The following is a 17,553-nucleotide window of genomic DNA, read 5'->3' on the forward strand; positions in this document are numbered from 1 at the left end:
GTAAAAAATAATAACCTTACTACGTAATTTTCCAAAAAAAACCCGTCCTTCTTTGTCTTATAAATTACTTCGCGCGAGCCTACGAAAATACATTTTGTTTTGACGTTTCTTTTTTTTTTTTCCCTCTAATTTTATCTTATTTTTATTTATGATTTTTGTAAAATTACAATTAGTGGAGGTAACCTCCTTCACGCCACCTCAGCCGCCGCTACTCCGCCACAAAGAGAGGGTGCCACAGACTTCTTATCCGGGGCAGCACATTTCAAAGAAATGTATCATCTGGCCGTGGATCACAGCCGCGGTGTCAAAACCGACGGCTGAGATCTCTTCTCCGAACGTTACCTGTCGTGAAAACGCTGTCGTTTCGTCTTCGTCGTCAAGTTTTGGTGAGGTTTCTTCTCCGCCGCTAAAGAAGGTGTCGGCGAATTCGTTGCAATATCCGTCAGGTTACTTAGGTGCGGCACCGGAACGTCCAAAAGATGAAGGAAGCGGCGACGTAAGAAATGCGATGGGGTATTTAACGAATATATTTTCGTCGAAGGTTTATGATGTGGCAATAGAGTCACCGTTACAGCGGGCAGTTAAGTTGTCTAAACGATTGGGTAATGACGTTTGGCTGAAGAGAGAAGATTTACAGCCTGTAAGAAAGTTTTCATTTTTTAAAAGTTGGAATTTGTTTGGGGATTATTCAACGATTTCAGTGTTCTTTTCGTTTTAATTTTGCAACTCCTTGAGGCTGTAGTTTCTGGTTTTTAATCTATATTTGTCGAAACGTGAAGACTATTTTTTTTGGTCTGATTTTGCTTTTTCTTTACTTTTTTTAAGCTTAATGGAGTGTTTTTTCAGCTTGAATTTAGCTCTTTTCTTTTAATTACTGTACTCAGAGATACGTTCTTGTTATGAGTAAATATTCACATGTTTTAACTTGAATTTTTTTCTTTTTCTTTCTTGGGTTAAACATTTGTTAGAATTTGTTCATCAATCGCCAAAATTGAAACCCTTTCTCTTTGTAGTTGAATAAAACCTTGGAAGTAGTGACTTGACATGTTTTTGGGAGTGCATTCTTTTTCGTATTCAGAATTTCAGATGAAGTACTTATAGATTTGATGCTTGGATGTTTTCAGGTTTTCTCTTTTAAGCTTCGTGGAGCGTATAATATGATGTCAAAGCTTCCAAAGGAACAGTTAGAAAGAGGGGTTATTTGCTCATCGGCAGGAAATCATGCCCAAGGGGTTGCATTGGCTGCCAAGAGACTCGAATGCAGTGCTGTTATTGCTATGCCTGTTACAACACCAGAAATTAAGGTGCTTCTTATATGATGTTGCTCATATCAGTTCTGTTGCGAATATGGTTTCTAAATTTGGATGGTGGTTTTCTTATTTTGCAGTGGCAATCTGTTAAGAGTTTGGGTGCAACTGTTGTTCTTGTTGGAGATACTTATGACGAGGCACAAGCATATGCGAAAAAAAGGGCTAAAGAGGAAGGTCGGACATTTATACCCCCTTTTGACCACCCAGACGTTATCATGGGTCAAGGTACTGTTGGAATGGAGATTGTGCGCCAAATGCGAGGCCCATTGCATGCCATCTTTGTACCTGTTGGTGGTGGTGGACTTATATCTGGCGTTGCTGCTTTTGTAAAGAGGGTTTCCCCAGAGGTATACTGTTTCTTCTTATAAACATCTAGGATTTCATAATGTTGGAGCTTTGCATAGTTCTTAGTAGATGATAAGTGCATGCTATTTTAATGATTTTTTGTGTCTTTTGTATATTTCTTCAGCATTGAATCATCATATTTATTACTTGAAATGTCAAGTGGATTTTGGTTAAACCTGGTTCTTGAGGTAGTTGCTACTTGCTAGATGCACTTGTTTGGATTTTTTTATTTATTTCCAATTCGCTGTTACTGAATTCTGTTTCTGGGTCACTCTTTTCGACGTAGCATTATAGGTACCTCTGTTCTGATGCTTAAAATCTTCATAAAAGCTGCCTTAGGAAACTTTTCAATTGAATGTTGTTTTATTGATGGCAATTTTAACGTATAGTGATAGATGAACTAGGAGAGTTGAAGACTTGGAAGGATGCATTATTTCCAGTGTCTGGGGAATCAATAGACCACCAAGCTTTTAACAACTTTCTACTTTTTTGCAATGCCTAATTTTAACTGGCATAACTAATGGCAACATTGATAAATTAGTGCTGTTAAAACTTTGTCTGGTTCAAACGTTAGATAATCCTTCAGGACTGCCAATATCGTTTAAAGCACTAGCAGGAAAAACTAGTAGATGCGTGGACTTAAATTCTTGATGTGTTTCAACTCATAATTACACCATGTCAGGGAACCTGTATTTATATTGGTTGAAATTGAGGTTATCTTATGTATGTTCTGCTATTATATATATCTTTCTTCACTATCATTTTACTGTCCAACTGTGCTTTGTTCTGCAATCAACATCAGTCATACTGATCTGATCTTACAAGAGGCCTAGCTTCTAGCAAGCCTAATAAGTCTATGACTGCAACCTTATGCTACACTGTTGCAAGCACTTATGTACTGAGTTATTCTCATTTTGCTTCTTCTTTTTTCTTTTTTTTGGATAAGTGAAATGTTTTACCTCTTATATTGTTTCAGTAAGTGTTTGCATGAAATGGTTTCCATAATGAGTAGTTTTAGCTAATTTGAATCTTTTCCTTCATTCCTTTTTGTTTGAAATTACAGTAAGTGAGTATGTTTCTTGCTGCATACAAAATTCATCGAGAGCACTTAGTATTCTATAACTATACAGGTAAAGATTATTGGAGTGGAGCCTTTTGATGCAAATGCAATGGCATTGTCACTGCATCATGGTGAAAGAGTAATGTTGGACCGGGTTGGAGGCTTTGCAGATGGAGTAGCTGTTAAGGAGGTTGGCGAAGAAACCTTCCGCTTATGTAGGGAATTGGTGGATGGTGTCGTTCTTGTAAGCCGTGATGCTGTTTGTGCCTCTATAAAGGTAGGACTTTCAGGTTCCAAAGTTTGCATTGATTCTGTGTTTTTTTCCCCCAATTGTTTAAAGAGGACAGCGCACTCACCTATCATATAGCTTGAATTTCTCAAACTTTATTTTAGTTATATTTTTAGTGTTTCTGTTTTTGTATGGTACAGTTGTTGAATGAAGCAAACAACTGAAATACTGGCAAAAATGCATAAAATCTTAATTTGAAAAAAGTTATCAAATTTCTAGTTCGATGTTAGTGTACCTTTGGTTTAACTAGGGTTCTAGATGTAGGTTTTTAGGGAGATGTGCCTTTGTTTCTCCATATAAAGGTGACTTGGTTCTGGTTGGTTTCCTCATATTTTGGGGCAGTGTGCTATTTCTCCTTTTGGGGAAAGAGTGTGGCCTGTCCACTTAAGGCTTTGTTTTGTAATTTCTTGCTTCCTCAACCTTATGGATGTTAGAAGCCCTTCTTATGATGTTCTTCTGTCACTAATTGTCTCTCATTTTGTCTCTCCAGTATGACTAGTGCAATTGTTTTTCATTGGATAACTGATGGCCGATTCATCTAGTTGACGCGCTGCAGTTTGAATGCTTAGGATTTACAATTTTAGTGCTTGTGTTGCAGGACATGTTTGAAGAACAGAGGAGCATTCTGGAACCAGCAGGTGCCCTAGCCCTTGCGGGAGCTGAAGCATATTGCAAATATTATGGTCTTAAGGGAAAGAATATTGTAGCAATAACTAGTGGTGCAAACATGAATTTTGATAAGCTAAGAGTGGTTACCGAACTGGCTAATGTGGGTAGACAACAGGAGGCAATGCTTGCTACAATTTTGCCAGAGCAACCTGGGAGCTTCAAACAATTTTGTGAACTGGTATTTCTCTACAATTTTCGAAGTTTAACTTTTGTACAGATTTTCTGCTTTATTCATAATTTGTGTTGCTAAATAATAACCATTGGACAGGTAGGGCCCATGAATATCACTGAGTTAAAATATAGATGTAGTTCTGAAAAAGAGGCTGTCGTTTTGTACAGGTTAGTTGTCAGCCTTTCTTTAGTGACTAACAAAATACAAAATCATACATTTGAATTTCATTATCTATTGTTTTTGTTTGCAGTGTTGCTGTTCGCACAGTTTCTGAACTTGGAGCAATGAAGCAGAGGATGGAATCTTCTCAACTTAGAACTTACAATCTTACAGCAAGTGATTTGGTTAAAGATCACTTGCGTTATTTGGTAATATATTTATTATTCCTTTTTTTTTTGTTGACTTGCATGTTTGGTGATGTTTCCTGTGCTTTCTTTATTAATTCTTTATTTATTTCTTTCAGATGGGGGGTAGATTGAATGTTGAAAATGAGGTTCTTTGTAAGTTTACATTTCCTGAGAGGCCTGGTGCTTTGATGAAGTTCTTACACACTTTTAGTCCACGCTGGAATATAAGTTTGTTCCATTACCGTGGTCAGGTTAGCATCTAAGACATCCTTGAAGAAACTTTCATTTCTAACTGGCTTATGGTTTGAAAAAATTTAGCATTGATATATTCTATCCAACAGGGTGAAACAGGAGCGAATATTTTGGTTGGAATTCAAGTTGCGGAGGGTGAGATGGAGGAGTTTCACCGTCGTGCCAGTAGTCTTAAATATGACTATGTATTGGTAACTGATGACAAGGATTTTCAACTTTTGATGCATTGATTAGAGTCAGTTCTGATACTTCAGCTCAAGTCGACATGGGCACAATGCACTTGTTAAAGAAAGTGATGGAGCAGATGCAAAGGGATTTCCAATCTTCCTTCAGTACTGGAATAGTGGGGCATGGCTATTTCTTATTCAAATTTTGAAATTTATGGAATTAGAATGTACGAAGTTCTAATAAGAATGATTAGGATTTGGTTTCTGCTGCTCGTTGGATGACCAGTTTTTCTTGCTTATGTGCAACGTATTTCAGCTTGATGCTTTGAAATGTAGTGGGGTTCGTATATGAACTATTTTTATATAGAAACTTGTTCTGAAAATCAGTTGAAAATGCAAATGCCAAAATTTGAGCTTCTTTGCAAGTTTATGGAATCCAATATTCCAATTGGACATTCCATGAATTGAAATTAGTAGGAGATGCCGTTTCCCAACCAGGATTCTGAGACAAAGGCAATTGAACAAGAACCCTAGAGCTCCAACTGATACTTCATCGAACCTTTGGCAAAGAGCAAGTGAATGGGCAATAGGTCCAAATAAGGTGGGGGTTGGAGAGTTTTGACAAGAACCTCGGGAAGAAGTCTTGTTCCAGGGCCCAAAAAGGGCATTGAATGTCTCTGCTGTTTGAACTCGAAGCATTTAAACATGGGGTGCGGTCCTTGAGTTAATAAGCTCACGGCTGCATGGTTACAGTCGAAACATAATACTATGGACTATGATTGACAGTTTACCACTCCCTTAAGCGCAGTTTTACACGCGCCACATTTTTAATAAAAGACTTTTAATCTTTTTGAATCTTTCCTTTCTTTAATTAGAGTTTTCGATAGTGCAGTCCATACTGTTTAGCATTTCATCTCCTTGATTCTTGTCCTCCTTGGGCCGCTGGAAGCAACTCAAAAATAAATTATTAGCAGTAAAATTTGTCCCCTTGGAACACTAGTAGTACTACTGCTAGTACCCATTTATGTCTCTTAGCCTGTTTAGGTAGAATTTTCTGTGATGATCTCTTAGTTTTAAGGAATCAAAAAGAAAAAAGGAAGAAGATTTTTTCCAATACAAATGTTGGATTATGGAGTAAGTTGGCTTACTTTCAAGGAATCTAAATTGGAATGGTATATCAATATTGGGATTTATAGATCCTCATGGTTCCCAAGCCATGTTAAAGTTAACCCCAACGTTAAACCCTTGAAAATTTTGTGTTATTTACACAGAGATTCTCTCTTTATTTTCGGATGAGGATAATTTAACACATCTCTAAGCACTTTCTCAATTTGAGATGGGCATTTAGCATCTATGCCGAAGAGGTGCATCTAATTACTTGTCACCAAAAACAAAGAGAGGAAAAGGCATCTGCAATCATTATACATTCTTCTTCTCCTTTTCTTTTTTTTCCTTTATGGGTATTGCTTATAACATCATGGAAAGCCTTTGTGGCACTTTATTATATTTATATGGTAATAAGAAAAGAAACCAATACACCGAATGGCCTCATTATTTGGAGGAACAGTGACCCTCACTTCTTAAAGCTCTTCTTAAAAGCAAGGAATCAGGTGCTTGGTTTAGGATGCAATGTTAATGAATAATGCTTGAAATGTTTAGGGGGATTGTCATCTTCGGGTCAAGTTTACACACTAATGAATGGGGTTAAAGGAGATAAAAGGGAGGATCATCTCTTAATTCTTTCCCTCCTGATGCATGTGCCATGCTTCTTGTATAATTTCTTCAAGACACGCTAACTCCTTAACGTTATGCAGAAATTCGGATGCATATCCAAAGAGGAACAAACCCTTTCTGAAGTTCTTTATAAAAGTACCTAAAGCTTTCTAACTGATTGTGTTGTCTCCTCCTTAACAAGAATTCGGAAACAATATGGACAAGTTGATTACACTTTTTTGGTAAGCCTAATGGAAAATAGAGAGAAATAGATGACAAGAATCATGGGCTTTATGGAGTGCTAAACATGCCTCTTCTCCTAGAATAAGCACCTTTAATGGAACCATACTCTTAAAGACATTTGTCTCACTTTGACCATCACTCACCATGGCTTCTCCCCTCCTTAAATTCTCCTTCACCTTCCCCTCTTTCTCCCCATTCACTACTTTTTTTCACCTCTCTCTTTCTCTATCATATACACACTTTGAGCTTTACTGTTGAGTGTTGAGGCATTGGGGAAAAAAGAAGAAGAAGAATATGAGAGTTTCAAGTTCGTTCTTGGCATCCTTAGTTCTTGTTCTGGTTTTCTCAGTGGCTAATGGAGACCCTCTCGTTCCTGCAGTCATTATATTTGGGGACTCTGTTGTTGATGTTGGGAACAACAACAATCTCAATACACTTATCAAGGCAAACTTCCCACCGTATGGAAGAGATTTTGTTACTCACAGGCCAACTGGAAGATTCTGTAACGGAAAGCTGGCTACAGACTTCACCCGTAATGTTTTCTTGAGAACCCACTTTTCTTTCATGAAGCTCTATCTCTCTCTTCTCTCATGGTATTTTCTTCCGTGCATGCACAGCTGAGTACCTCGGATTTACTTCATACCCTCCAGCTTACCTCAGTCGAGATGCCAAAGGAAATGATCTCCTGACTGGAGCCAACTTTGCTTCAGCTGCTTCTGGTTTATATGATAGAACTGCAAACCTATATGTAAACAACTAAGATCCAAACGGCTCTCTCTCTCTCTCTCTCTCTTTCTGAAGTCTGAACTCCTGACTCTGAGGCCTGATCATTATCTAACAGACGAATTGTTTTGTTGATTTTTGTAGCGAGCCATTCCATTGACCCAGCAGTTGAATTACTACAAGGAGTACCAGACGACAGTGGCGAACATGGTGGGAAAAGCTAAAGCAAATGATATAGTCGCTGGCGCCATACATCTTTTGAGTGCAGGAAGCAGTGATTACATTCAGAACTACTACATCAATCCTATGCTGAATAGAGTATATACACCAGATCAATTCTCCGACATTCTCATAAGATCCTACTCTACCTTCATTCAGGTTTCTGTTAGCATTCATTATATGTTTAATCTCTGAAAAATTTTTTGCCACACATGCAACTTTAACATGCTATACCTTTTGCAATGCCTGGACCAGTAACATGGGGAATGCATGCCTGTTTTGAATCATGTTTGTATCCCTCACCTGAATCCAACTTTCAAACACAATGTTACAACAAATTACACTGTTAACAGGAAAAAGGAATGAACGCTCAAACTAGTTTTTACTGAAAAACAAAGAACAGAGGAGGAGTCACTGGTTTGTTTTAAAGCACACAACTGTTTCATGTTCGTGACAGAATCTGTACGGACTTGGAGCGAGGAGGATAGGAGTGACAACCCTACCACCAACAGGCTGTTTGCCTGCAGCCATCACCCTATTTGGTGGAGGAAGTAACCAGTGTGTTACGAGGTTAAACCAAAATGCCGTTGCCTTCAACAATAAACTGAACAGCACATCCCAAAGTCTTCTGGACAAGATGCCTGGCCTCAAACTCGTGGTCTTTGACATATACCAGCCTCTTTTGGACATGGTCATGAAGCCCGCTGATAATGGTAGAGCACCTATTAAAATTTCTTCGAATACAAGCTGTGCTGCAAAACTTGAATATTTTAAAGGCATTTTTATCAAGTGTCATTCTTTAACCAGAGGAAAACCTTGTACTGTGAGGTAGCATTCTCTTATATAAATTTCATATTAAAGACGGATGCTTCCATTGTTTTAAAGGGTCAATTATGCTGGATTTGCCAGACGAATGAGGAGACTCACTAACATAGTTTTTCCCTGTGAAATGGGTGTTCTTTTTGCAGGGTTCTTTGAGTCAAGAAGGGCTTGCTGTGGAACGGGTACACTAGAAACCTCCCTGCTTTGCAATGACAGGTCTCTGGGGACATGCACCAATGCTACATCATATGTGTTTTGGGATGGATTCCATCCCTCCGAAGCTTTGGCCAAGTCTTGGCAGGCAATTTGCTAGCACAGGGTGTGTCCCTCATCTCTTGAAGAAGCTATTCCCTTCGTGGTCATACAATGGGGAAACAAAGGAAAGAAGAAACTACCACCTGCTCTTGTAATCTTCTCATATGTAGCACATTAGATATTACTAGAATACATACTTCATCTGTCACCTGTTTTAACAGGAGAATTTTTGTAGCTTCACAAGTAAAACCTTATTTATGCTTGCAGCACGGGTGCATTGCTGCTTTTCTGTCAGGAAAGTTTATGCTTTTATCCTTGCCTCAATAAGCTATGATTACCGTTAGTTTTGTGAACAATCAGTTAACTTGTTCTGAGTATGGCCAACAAATGCAAGCCCTTATATAATAAGCATTAAGGAATTATTTTAACTCTTTTCCTCTGCCCTGAATAGCATAAAACTTTGGGATTGTTGTCAATTGCGTATTCCTCAAGTTATCTACTAATTTCCTACACAGGCAGGCTTCATTTCTTATTAATTAATTCTAGCATTTTTTTCCCTCCATTACTATAACAATTCTCTTTGTATCCTGATAGTCCCTCACTATCTTTGTGTTAACCATCAATCGACAAGATGACAAGAAAAAGATGCTTGAGGTTCACTAGGACTATTGCTGTAAAAACTATTATACATATATATATATATATATATATTAAATCCTTTATAGTTGATAGAAATAAATTTAACTTTACAGGAAGTAAAACTCAAAGAGGTACCAAAAATTTCAACAGCAACAGTTAAATGGTTTGAGGTCCCTAAGAAAGTTCAAATCCTGCATTAGAACTGATTGCATAGCGTAGCTTTGCTTTCAGCGTACTTGACCGCTTATAGGTTGGAAGCTGTAACCATTCAATAGAGCAAGGAAACACAGATGTGATTAGTTCAGATGCTCAATCCCCCACTTCCCCTCTTCAATAAAAGAAAAAAGGAAGAAGCTATGAGATGTTAAATCAGTTGCTTTATAAGCTTGCTGTTGTTATGGAGTCTTCCAACATAGTAGTTATTAGAGTGGAGCAAACCTAACCCCCAGTATATTACCTTGAGAGTGTTATAGCATGTAGAAGCTGAGGGAAGCCGCTCCACATCTGGTCCTCCAATGGTTGCCCAAAGAGGAGCATCACTTGCAACCTATACAAGATCAAGTCCTGACTTAGATTCAGTTGTTGACAAGATATTAAGATGGTCATGTTGCCCTTTCTCCACATACAATTCTCATTTATTCCTGCTCTTTACTATAATATTTTTTTCTTTAAATTTTGGCATTAGTTTTTCTTTCTTCTTTCTTCATTATTTTCTTTAGATTGGGACACAACTCAATGTTAATAACTACGGCATTAAATAGGCAAAGAACAAAACATCTTCTCCTGAGGAAGGAATTGGGAAATCAAGTTCACTAAATTGCTTAAGCACCAACCCAGAAAATTTTTAATGAAAGATAGCATTATACCTTATGAATTGTGAAAGATGGCTGCAAGAATTTGAACCCGAGTAAAGGAGCACGAGAACAACTGGTCACAAATTTTAGCAGCATACAGCGTTCTTTTGGCTCAAAATCTTTCATTACCTAATGCAAGATCAGAACAGAAACTGAATTCATGCAGCAGTTTCCATATTAAAAAGAAAAAAATGGGGGACAAAGCCCAAACGTGAGAAAAATCAGCTAAACTTCCAACATGCTAATACCTCCCAGAAAAGTTTAATTGTTCGACTTCCCTCAGAATAACCACCAGTATACCGTGTGTTGTTTCTTAAATCATCAACATCAATATCATGGTCTCCACCAGAAAGCAACTGCATACAGTGATGTGGTCAGTGTTTTGTGCTATTAGTCAAACCTAGGGTTAAGTGACAGGTGAGGCAAATCCATATACAATTAATTGTAATTATATGACAGTAAAACTAGTGCACAACTATAACTCCACGAAAACACATCTGGAGTGAACATACCTGATTAAATTCACTAGCATTAAACAACTTCAACCAAGATGGAGATATAAGATCAGCTAACCCCCTATAAAATGCATTTGAAAAGGGCAGTATCTGCAGTTCAACATTGAAAACAAGTTAATATTACAATACAAACATATCTTTCTATAAATTTTATGAAATAACTAAAGAGAGACCTGTCGGTTGAGTTTGTAATCTGCCATTGCATGAACATACTGCATCTTGTTCTCATTAGTCACACAAACATCCTTGCCACCAGGTTTAAGCTCGATAACATGCCGTTTACCAAAAGATTCTTCAGTAATTGTGAAATCTAGACAGAGCTCCTTAATATCACCATCATAGTGCTGCAGTTAAAGCATCCAACAAAAATAAAATGTTGGAGGATTCTCCCTTACACATATAGATCTCAAACATTAAGACCTTTATGTATAGGAAAAAAAATAAGGTAATGAAAGAACGTATTACAATTAAAGCAGATGACATGCAAATAAAAATTCTTAATCTCAAAGAATTTAGATCCTGAAGCAAGAAGGTGAAACTTCCAGTATCCTAGAAGAGTGTATGATATGGGAAAGAAGGAATGCAGGATCCAGAAGATGGCACATTGTGATTGGTTTTGGCAGTACTTCTCCCTTGCTGAATGTTTAAGTATTTCCTTTTCAATTGTTTTTAATGATTATGAATAGAAAGATTGCTGAAAGCTTCTATTTGAAAACTTCAACAATTTTAGCCTGGGTATCTTACCATACTGTATAGAGAACATATAAACATCACATTTTCTTTTAATTTTATTTTTGAATAATTTCATACCATATTCTCACCCTCCTGCCTTTCCCCCTTTCTTTCAATGTCTCTTTTCTTTTAATTAGCATCATTCTTATTCTTTATGTTCTCTGGTGATTAAATGCTTAGTGAGGCTTATAATACTCCTCTCTCATCTTCCTCCTCCCTATAGTTTATGGACAATCCATCTCATTATGAGTACATTAAGAAAATAACAAATTTTGTCTGAAAAAAAATTAAAGAAATGCCATCTAGCTATCCAAGAAGCAAGTACAGGAGATTGATGCCTTGGTTTCTGTCCTTTTTGTTCAACCCAGGACTTGCTCAAAATAGCTTAACAAATGCAGGCATCATCAAATGCTTCCTTCATCCTATCACTTATAGAAGCCACTAGCAGGTTACCATAAAAATGTCACCCACCTTAACACCTCCCTGTTAGCAGCATCTGGCTAATTCTTGCCCGACAATGAGCTCAAAGTATGCAAGCAGTCTTATCACCCAGAAAATGCATTTCTATTAATCCTTCGAAATGCAACAGAAACACTAAATGGCTCACAAACTACGCCACCTATGAAGCTATCTGTGTGTGTGTGTGTGTGTGTATAAAAATTAGCTATATTAGGGGAGTTGTCTTCAAAGAGGTATTAAAAAACAGATAACATGCATGATTTTCAAGAGGGCTAACCTTGACATACATAAGATTCCTGTAGAGCTCTGGATCAAGTGTTGATAGTTCATCAAGAAAGCTATATCGGCCTAACAGCTTTTGCACAAAAACATGTGAAAAAGAGTAATCTAGTAATATTCCTTCATAGAGTGCTTTACCAACAACTCTTCCAAGAAATTCAATCATCTGGATACCATTCTCTAGATATCTTGCAGCTGCATTAGGTATTAGAAGTCTGTCTGACGTTGACGTTTGGGAAAATAACCCATACCTTTAGACAGAAAGAAATAAATTAACGTAAACAAATTAATAAATGAAAAAAGCTGCTTTTTCAGCATAAACATCAGTATGAACTTACTCAGGAGCAAAAGCTTCTTTAGATATATCAGTTAAAAATTCTTTAGATAATCCACCATAATCCAGACCAGCCTCTGGAAGGCCACATTCACTAACAAATGAAACATGAATCGATGACTTCAACCTTGAGCCAAGTGAATTTAATTGTCGAAAGCCATCTTCAACAATATGACCTCGACGAATTACTATCTCAACTGATCGTGAACCAGGTCCAGCCACTTCACCAGCCATTTTCCGAGAGACTTTATCCATATTGATAAACTCTCTAAACATTTGAACCCTGCCAAAGATACAAACTATGTCAAAGAAAAGACTTTGGTTTGGTCAAATAAAATTAGGCAATCCTACATCTATGTACTAGGATGTTTGGATGATCATTCAATGTATGTCAGATGTTACATTTCATATGAAAGCAACGGTATTATGAGCGCCTATTCTGGAAAGAGTTCGTTGAAAGTATGAACTATTTACTTTCCATTATATGAAACTCCAGTAAAGGTGAGCTAGAAGCCCAGAACTAAGTATACATGGTATAGCAATCAACTCTTTTATGAATTATATACCTTTCTTCAAATGGAAATACATGTGGCATACTGGTGATTACAGAACCTGTACTGTGAACAACTGTAGCATCCTCTGGTCTGATATTAGCTGATAGAACTTCATGAGTTCTGGCAGCTACAGCAATTGGAGGACGGCTCCTTCTAGCTGGTGAAAGCCACAAAACAGGGGGGCAGAACTGGTGTCTGCAATCCCTTTCATAAATTAGATGCAAGCATCTGATTGCAGAATCCATAAAGGAACCATTCTGATGACCCACACTACACGCCAGGCCATTATAGACTATTGTATTAAGCACCGATGCAATTCTTCGTTGTTGCTCCAGTGTGAATGGAACCTAATCATGAACAAAATACTCCAATAAACAACAGACACAAGCATAGAAACCAAATAAATAATTAAAGTACCAGTTTACCTGTTTCTCATAAAACTCTATGTCATCAAGAACTAAAAGCAGATGTGAATAGGTGGCACAGAATAGATGAAGTAGACATGACATATCTTTTGAGATACCCTGAGGACCATGCCTCAAAGGCTCTATATCCCAAACATCAAAAGAATCATCATCAACCAGATGATCATCAACTGAATCTGCAAAATCAACCTCAGTCTGTGATTTGCCAGTGAACTTCTGCAATACATTGACCCATTTATTGACTCCGTCCTTATTGGCTTGTTTTAGTTTTTTATCAATTCCCTCCTTTTTCTTCCCTGAAATTTTATTTGTACCATGATAACTATCTCCAATGGTGTGACTATTTCCATGGAAAATGGAACTTTCTAGCACTCCCCAAAGGTTGCCAAGAAATCCAGGAGTGAAAGATAGCATATTAAGAACAGTCAAGGGCCCAACCATGGGATTGAATGCTGCAAATATTCTAAGCATGTAGGAATAAAAATATGCAATATCAAGCAATTCCAAGTTCCCCAAACATTCTAAGTTGTTTGGAGGTAGGATCTTGGCCTCATCTGTATGAGCAGATCTTTCAGATAAACTCAAAAGCTTTTTAAGATGCCACTGCTGACAAACAGGTCTAAATAGGTCCATGTAGGATGTTTTCAATGACCCACAGGCTGTCTCGCTCTCCTGCATAACGGCACTGACAGGCTCTACGTGAGCTTCATTATTACCTTCAAGATTTTGATTCCCCTTTTCATTCCCCCCAACATTATGAAGCCATTCCAATAACTTGTCTGCAAGAATGGTTACAACATGGACATATGATGCATATTCTAGACCTTGGTTCAACATTCCGGAATCCAGAAAGTCATTCTCACTCCCAGAAGCTAGGCATATAACATTTGAAAGAGCCCAACCAACTTGTGGAATTGCCTTCAAAGAACAGTCCATGTCAGACTGATCAATTTCTGACATCTTTCCAACAATTTTATCCCTTGAAATCTGTCATCACCTGCCATAGTTTGATCAGTCCCACATAGCCTCAAATCATGTAGTTGTGTACTATGTAAAACTGAATTGGAAATTTAAGGTTTTGACACATGAATTGAAGGATTTATAGTAAAAGATAGTTAATGTAAATTAATCTATTATACAAGTAATGGATTTATAGGAAAGTCATATACTTAGAAAATACCATGTCTTAAAGATGATAAACACATATCTATATTCTCATTTGAATACCAAATGCACCAAGTTTATGGCTCTTTGGACATTTCCAGAGAACTTCCTAAAGTTGCAATGATGTGTAAATTGGTAAAACTATGTCAAATATTTGCAAAATCTCCATGCAATAAAGTAAATGCAGCACAAAACATCCTGTTTCCCACAAAACTTATATCATCGTTCAGAAAGCTAAGCAGTTTGTCGTTTTCATCTCGCTATATCGAGAAGCCACCACATGGCCTTTTCAAAGAACTATCACATTGACTGCCAACAACAGTAGGTTAAATAAGAATCAAATCATAGCAAATCCACAGATTAGCCAAAAGGACATGAAATGACGAATGAGCAACAAAAGAAATTAGCATCAGAGGCTCTGATAGTGTGAATTTAGATAAGCATAACAAAAGGTCACATGCAGAATTTCAAACCAATTTTCTGGCCAAAAAGTTTGCAAAAGAAAATGTAGGAAAAATAGACCATTAGGGAGATTTTAATTTAATAGGGCATTACCAGTAAACTTTGCAAACATGGTGAAAGAATAGACTTGTGCTTCAGCGCAGGTAGAAGAACAGCTGGTAGACGTTGTGTGAGCCAAGGAATTGTAAGTAAAAACAAACAGTACTGCTCAACAGCAGAATGCACATCGAACTGCCCAGGACAAGTTGTATCAAAGGTTGTCAAACTAAATGGCCGAATAGCCAGACTAATGGCACTTGCAGTGATCAAGAACTTATCATCAGTCTGGACAACATTCTTCACTTTTGGAGAAAAACAAACATCCAATTTGCTTATATATCTTCTCATAGATACATAAAGGCCACCCTTATAACTTCCCATAAAACAAACCAAATTCTTCACTGTTGCGTCTGCATTCCCAATATTGTCATCACTAACAATCTTCCAACTTTTCAGATCAGTTAAGACAACAACAAGACGCAATGCCAGAGATGTCAGACCAACAAGATCTTGACTCCCTCCACATGACGTATCACACTGTGCAAGAACAAATGAGCAGAGTGAAATCAGCTTCTGCGCTTGATAAGTCAGTGTTCTTCTCTCTTCCGTTGTACCCACAGCCAGGGAGCAAAAATTCTTCCTTGAATCTATTCCCCAAAGTAGGAAATAATTACATCAGCTGATCATTACCTTGACATGCTAAAAGGAAAAAAGAAGGCGGTCTGGAAATCTAATACACAGCAGCACATTTCACAAAATAATTGTTGCTACGGATTCAAAATGTATTAAAATTTTAAATGTTAGCATACCAGTTGAATTTATGCTTTCCAAGAGAATCTTAAAGCAAGTCTGCATACAGTTTGATTCTCTAGCAAGAATCTTTCGACGCCGAATTGATAAACATGCAATAAAGAAAATAAAAGGCCTCAACACACTGCTGGAAATTAAATTTCCAGTCATCAACTCGGCTTGATTTTTCACAAAACTTTCCCATTCTTCTTGAAGCTTGATAGCCACTTTCCTTGTAACGTTACAGCTTCTCCAGACTCTCTAAAAAATATTTTGAAAAAAAAAATCTGAGAAATTTCAAAAAAGAATTATAATTTAATTAGAGAAGAACATAGTGAAAAGTTAACCTGGATAAAGATTGCAGCGGAAGCAGCTCGTCTGGCATAATTGCGATTCTCTCTTTCTTGAGAAACTTTCTCGAGAAGCGCATCTCTCGATATCTCTTTCGCGCTTGCTCCTCTCAACGATATCTGAATTGAGTAACCGAATCGAAGATTACATTTTTATTAAGCAGAAAAAATTAGCAAACTCCTAGATGTAAATCGAGGATTAAGCGCTAATGGAAATGACCGATCAAGCGAGAGTGGACTGACCTGATGTTTCCGAGGTTCCTCCATGGCTGAGACACGACCATCTAACGGAAGCTAATGAAATCTTAATTTCTTTTTTCCCCTCTTTAGCTTTCGTCAACGGGAAAAAGAATCCAATTTTATCTTGGACGGTTCGATTCTAATTTGGTATTTCGTAATCTTCCTACACGCAAGCGCTGCGAGTAAAACTCACTCTCTCACTCTGTCCATTCAAAGAGGGAAATTTATTTACATTTACGGCAAAATATAGAACTTAATTTTTTCCTATTGTTGGCGACTCACTTGCATACATCAAAATTGTGAATTTTAATATTTTAAATTATAAATAGAAATAATGAGTTAAAAAATATATTAAATTATTTTTTAAAAAATTTGTGATGATAACAGAATTGCTTTCTAAAATGAAGAATGGATCAAAGTGTTGTTTTAAAAGAGTTAACTCTCATAATCTTTGCACCAGCCATAAACAAGATAGGAACAGTCGGTAATTGGATGAAAGATTGAACTGAGAGAAAATGTTTTTGATTGGAAAAAGAACCAATGAGGTAATTTGCACATGTTGGGGAGAATTTTTCTCGGAAGGAATATGGAAAACAAGCTTGTTTGGAAAGGATCTACTAGTGGCAACTACTTTGCAATATCCTCCAATAAAACCATCCTTGGGAAATAGAGGAATGGTGCATCACCATGGAAACATGTGTGGGTGGGTCTCAATTTTCCAAAAGTGGAAGTGTTCTATTGGCAAGTACTGAAAAGAAGTTGCGATGAAGCATGAGCTAGTAAGGAGATGGTGTTGAGTAGGGATTTTGCAATTTGCTTTTTGTGAAAAAAAAAAAAGAAACAGTAAATCACTTGTTCTTTTATTGTTATTAAGCATGGAAAGTATGGATGTTGTGGTGTAATAGTTAGGGAATAACAGTTTGGGAATAGAGGCTCTTGTTGTGTGGAAATAATATGGGCATTAAATTGAGGAATCTTGTCATATGACAAATGGCCTTTTTCGTAATTATCTTGTCCATATGGTTACACTAGAATGACATGGCTTTCAATGGAATATGTTGTGATGGCAAACAAGTTTTTGATATGGTGAAGGTACACAAGGCATTGGTGGAATACTCAAGGATGATGATGG

At 37.2% G+C, this 17,553-nt stretch overlaps 3 protein-coding genes across 4 annotated transcripts; 2 read left to right on the forward strand and 1 right to left on the reverse strand.

The window, feature by feature from the left end:
* The first annotated feature begins 106 nt into the window (after window positions 1–106).
* Window positions 107–4,960, forward strand: OMR1 (L-O-methylthreonine resistant 1). Its single transcript, XM_021433597.2, has 9 exons — window positions 107–640; window positions 1,125–1,304; window positions 1,388–1,657; window positions 2,786–2,992; window positions 3,603–3,851; window positions 3,942–4,012; window positions 4,096–4,213; window positions 4,309–4,443; window positions 4,534–4,960. Exons 1-9 carry the CDS (start codon window positions 149–151, stop codon window positions 4,672–4,674), a joined length of 1,863 nt encoding a protein of 620 aa, XP_021289272.1. The 5' UTR covers window positions 107–148; the 3' UTR covers window positions 4,675–4,960.
* A 1,825-nt stretch (window positions 4,961–6,785) lies between these two features.
* LOC110420325 (GDSL esterase/lipase At5g03810-like) lies at window positions 6,786–9,025 on the forward strand. Its single transcript, XM_021433598.2, is given in 6 exon segments — window positions 6,786–7,099; window positions 7,185–7,315; window positions 7,435–7,668; window positions 7,967–8,222; window positions 8,478–8,612; window positions 8,615–9,025. Coding segments are annotated over 6 exon segments (1,050 nt in total). The 5' UTR covers window positions 6,786–6,861; the 3' UTR covers window positions 8,671–9,025.
* A 229-nt stretch (window positions 9,026–9,254) lies between these two features.
* UPL7 (ubiquitin-protein ligase 7) lies at window positions 9,255–16,580 on the reverse strand. 2 transcript variants are annotated; one of them, XM_021433681.1, is made up of 14 exons: window positions 16,425–16,578; window positions 16,179–16,301; window positions 15,852–16,092; window positions 15,097–15,689; window positions 13,378–14,364; window positions 12,965–13,299; window positions 12,403–12,681; window positions 12,063–12,315; window positions 10,768–10,938; window positions 10,592–10,684; window positions 10,328–10,435; window positions 10,092–10,208; window positions 9,683–9,772; window positions 9,255–9,483 (listed from the first exon to the last, which is right to left on the reverse strand). In XM_021433681.1, the coding sequence occupies exons 1-14, from the start codon at window positions 16,446–16,448 to the stop codon at window positions 9,400–9,402; spliced, it is 3,498 nt and encodes a 1,165-aa protein (XP_021289356.1). In that variant the 5' UTR covers window positions 16,449–16,578; the 3' UTR covers window positions 9,255–9,399. The 2 variants fall into 2 exon arrangements, with proteins under 2 accessions (XP_021289356.1, XP_021289357.1); XM_021433682.2 differs by lacking the exons at window positions 9,255–9,483; window positions 9,683–9,772; window positions 10,092–10,208; window positions 10,328–10,435; window positions 10,592–10,684 and having other exon boundaries at window positions 10,774–10,938; window positions 12,073–12,315; window positions 16,425–16,580.
* Between the last annotated feature and the right edge of the window lie 973 nt (window positions 16,581–17,553).

The sequence above is a fragment of the Theobroma umbraticum genome, unplaced genomic scaffold (assembly GCF_002168275.2).
Source record: "Theobroma umbraticum cultivar Fairchild unplaced genomic scaffold, ASM216827v3 scaffold_86.0, whole genome shotgun sequence".
NCBI lineage: Eukaryota > Viridiplantae > Streptophyta > Magnoliopsida > Malvales > Malvaceae > Theobroma > Theobroma umbraticum.

Bases quoted from the DNA above. Each gene is read 5' to 3' on its own strand.
- OMR1 (XM_021433597.2), top strand. From the start codon at position 149: ATGATTTTTGTAAAATTACAATTAGTGGAGGTAACCTCCTTCACGCCA. The intron at 641-1,124 runs GTAAGAAAGTTT...GGATGTTTTCAG, and splicing joins AGAGAGAAGATTTACAGCCT to GTTTTCTCTTTTAAGCTTCG. The intron at 4,444-4,533 runs GTTAGCATCTAA...TCTATCCAACAG, and splicing joins TGTTCCATTACCGTGGTCAG to GGTGAAACAGGAGCGAATAT.
- UPL7 (XM_021433681.1), bottom strand. From the start codon at position 16,448: ATGGAGGAACCTCGGAAACATCAG. The intron at 16,302-16,424 runs GTCAGTCCACTC...TACTCAATTCAG, and splicing joins AGGAACCTCGGAAACATCAG to ATATCGTTGAGAGGAGCAAG. The intron at 12,682-12,964 runs GTATATAATTCA...TATCTTTGGCAG, and splicing joins GTATTTCCATTTGAAGAAAG to GGTTCAAATGTTTAGAGAGT.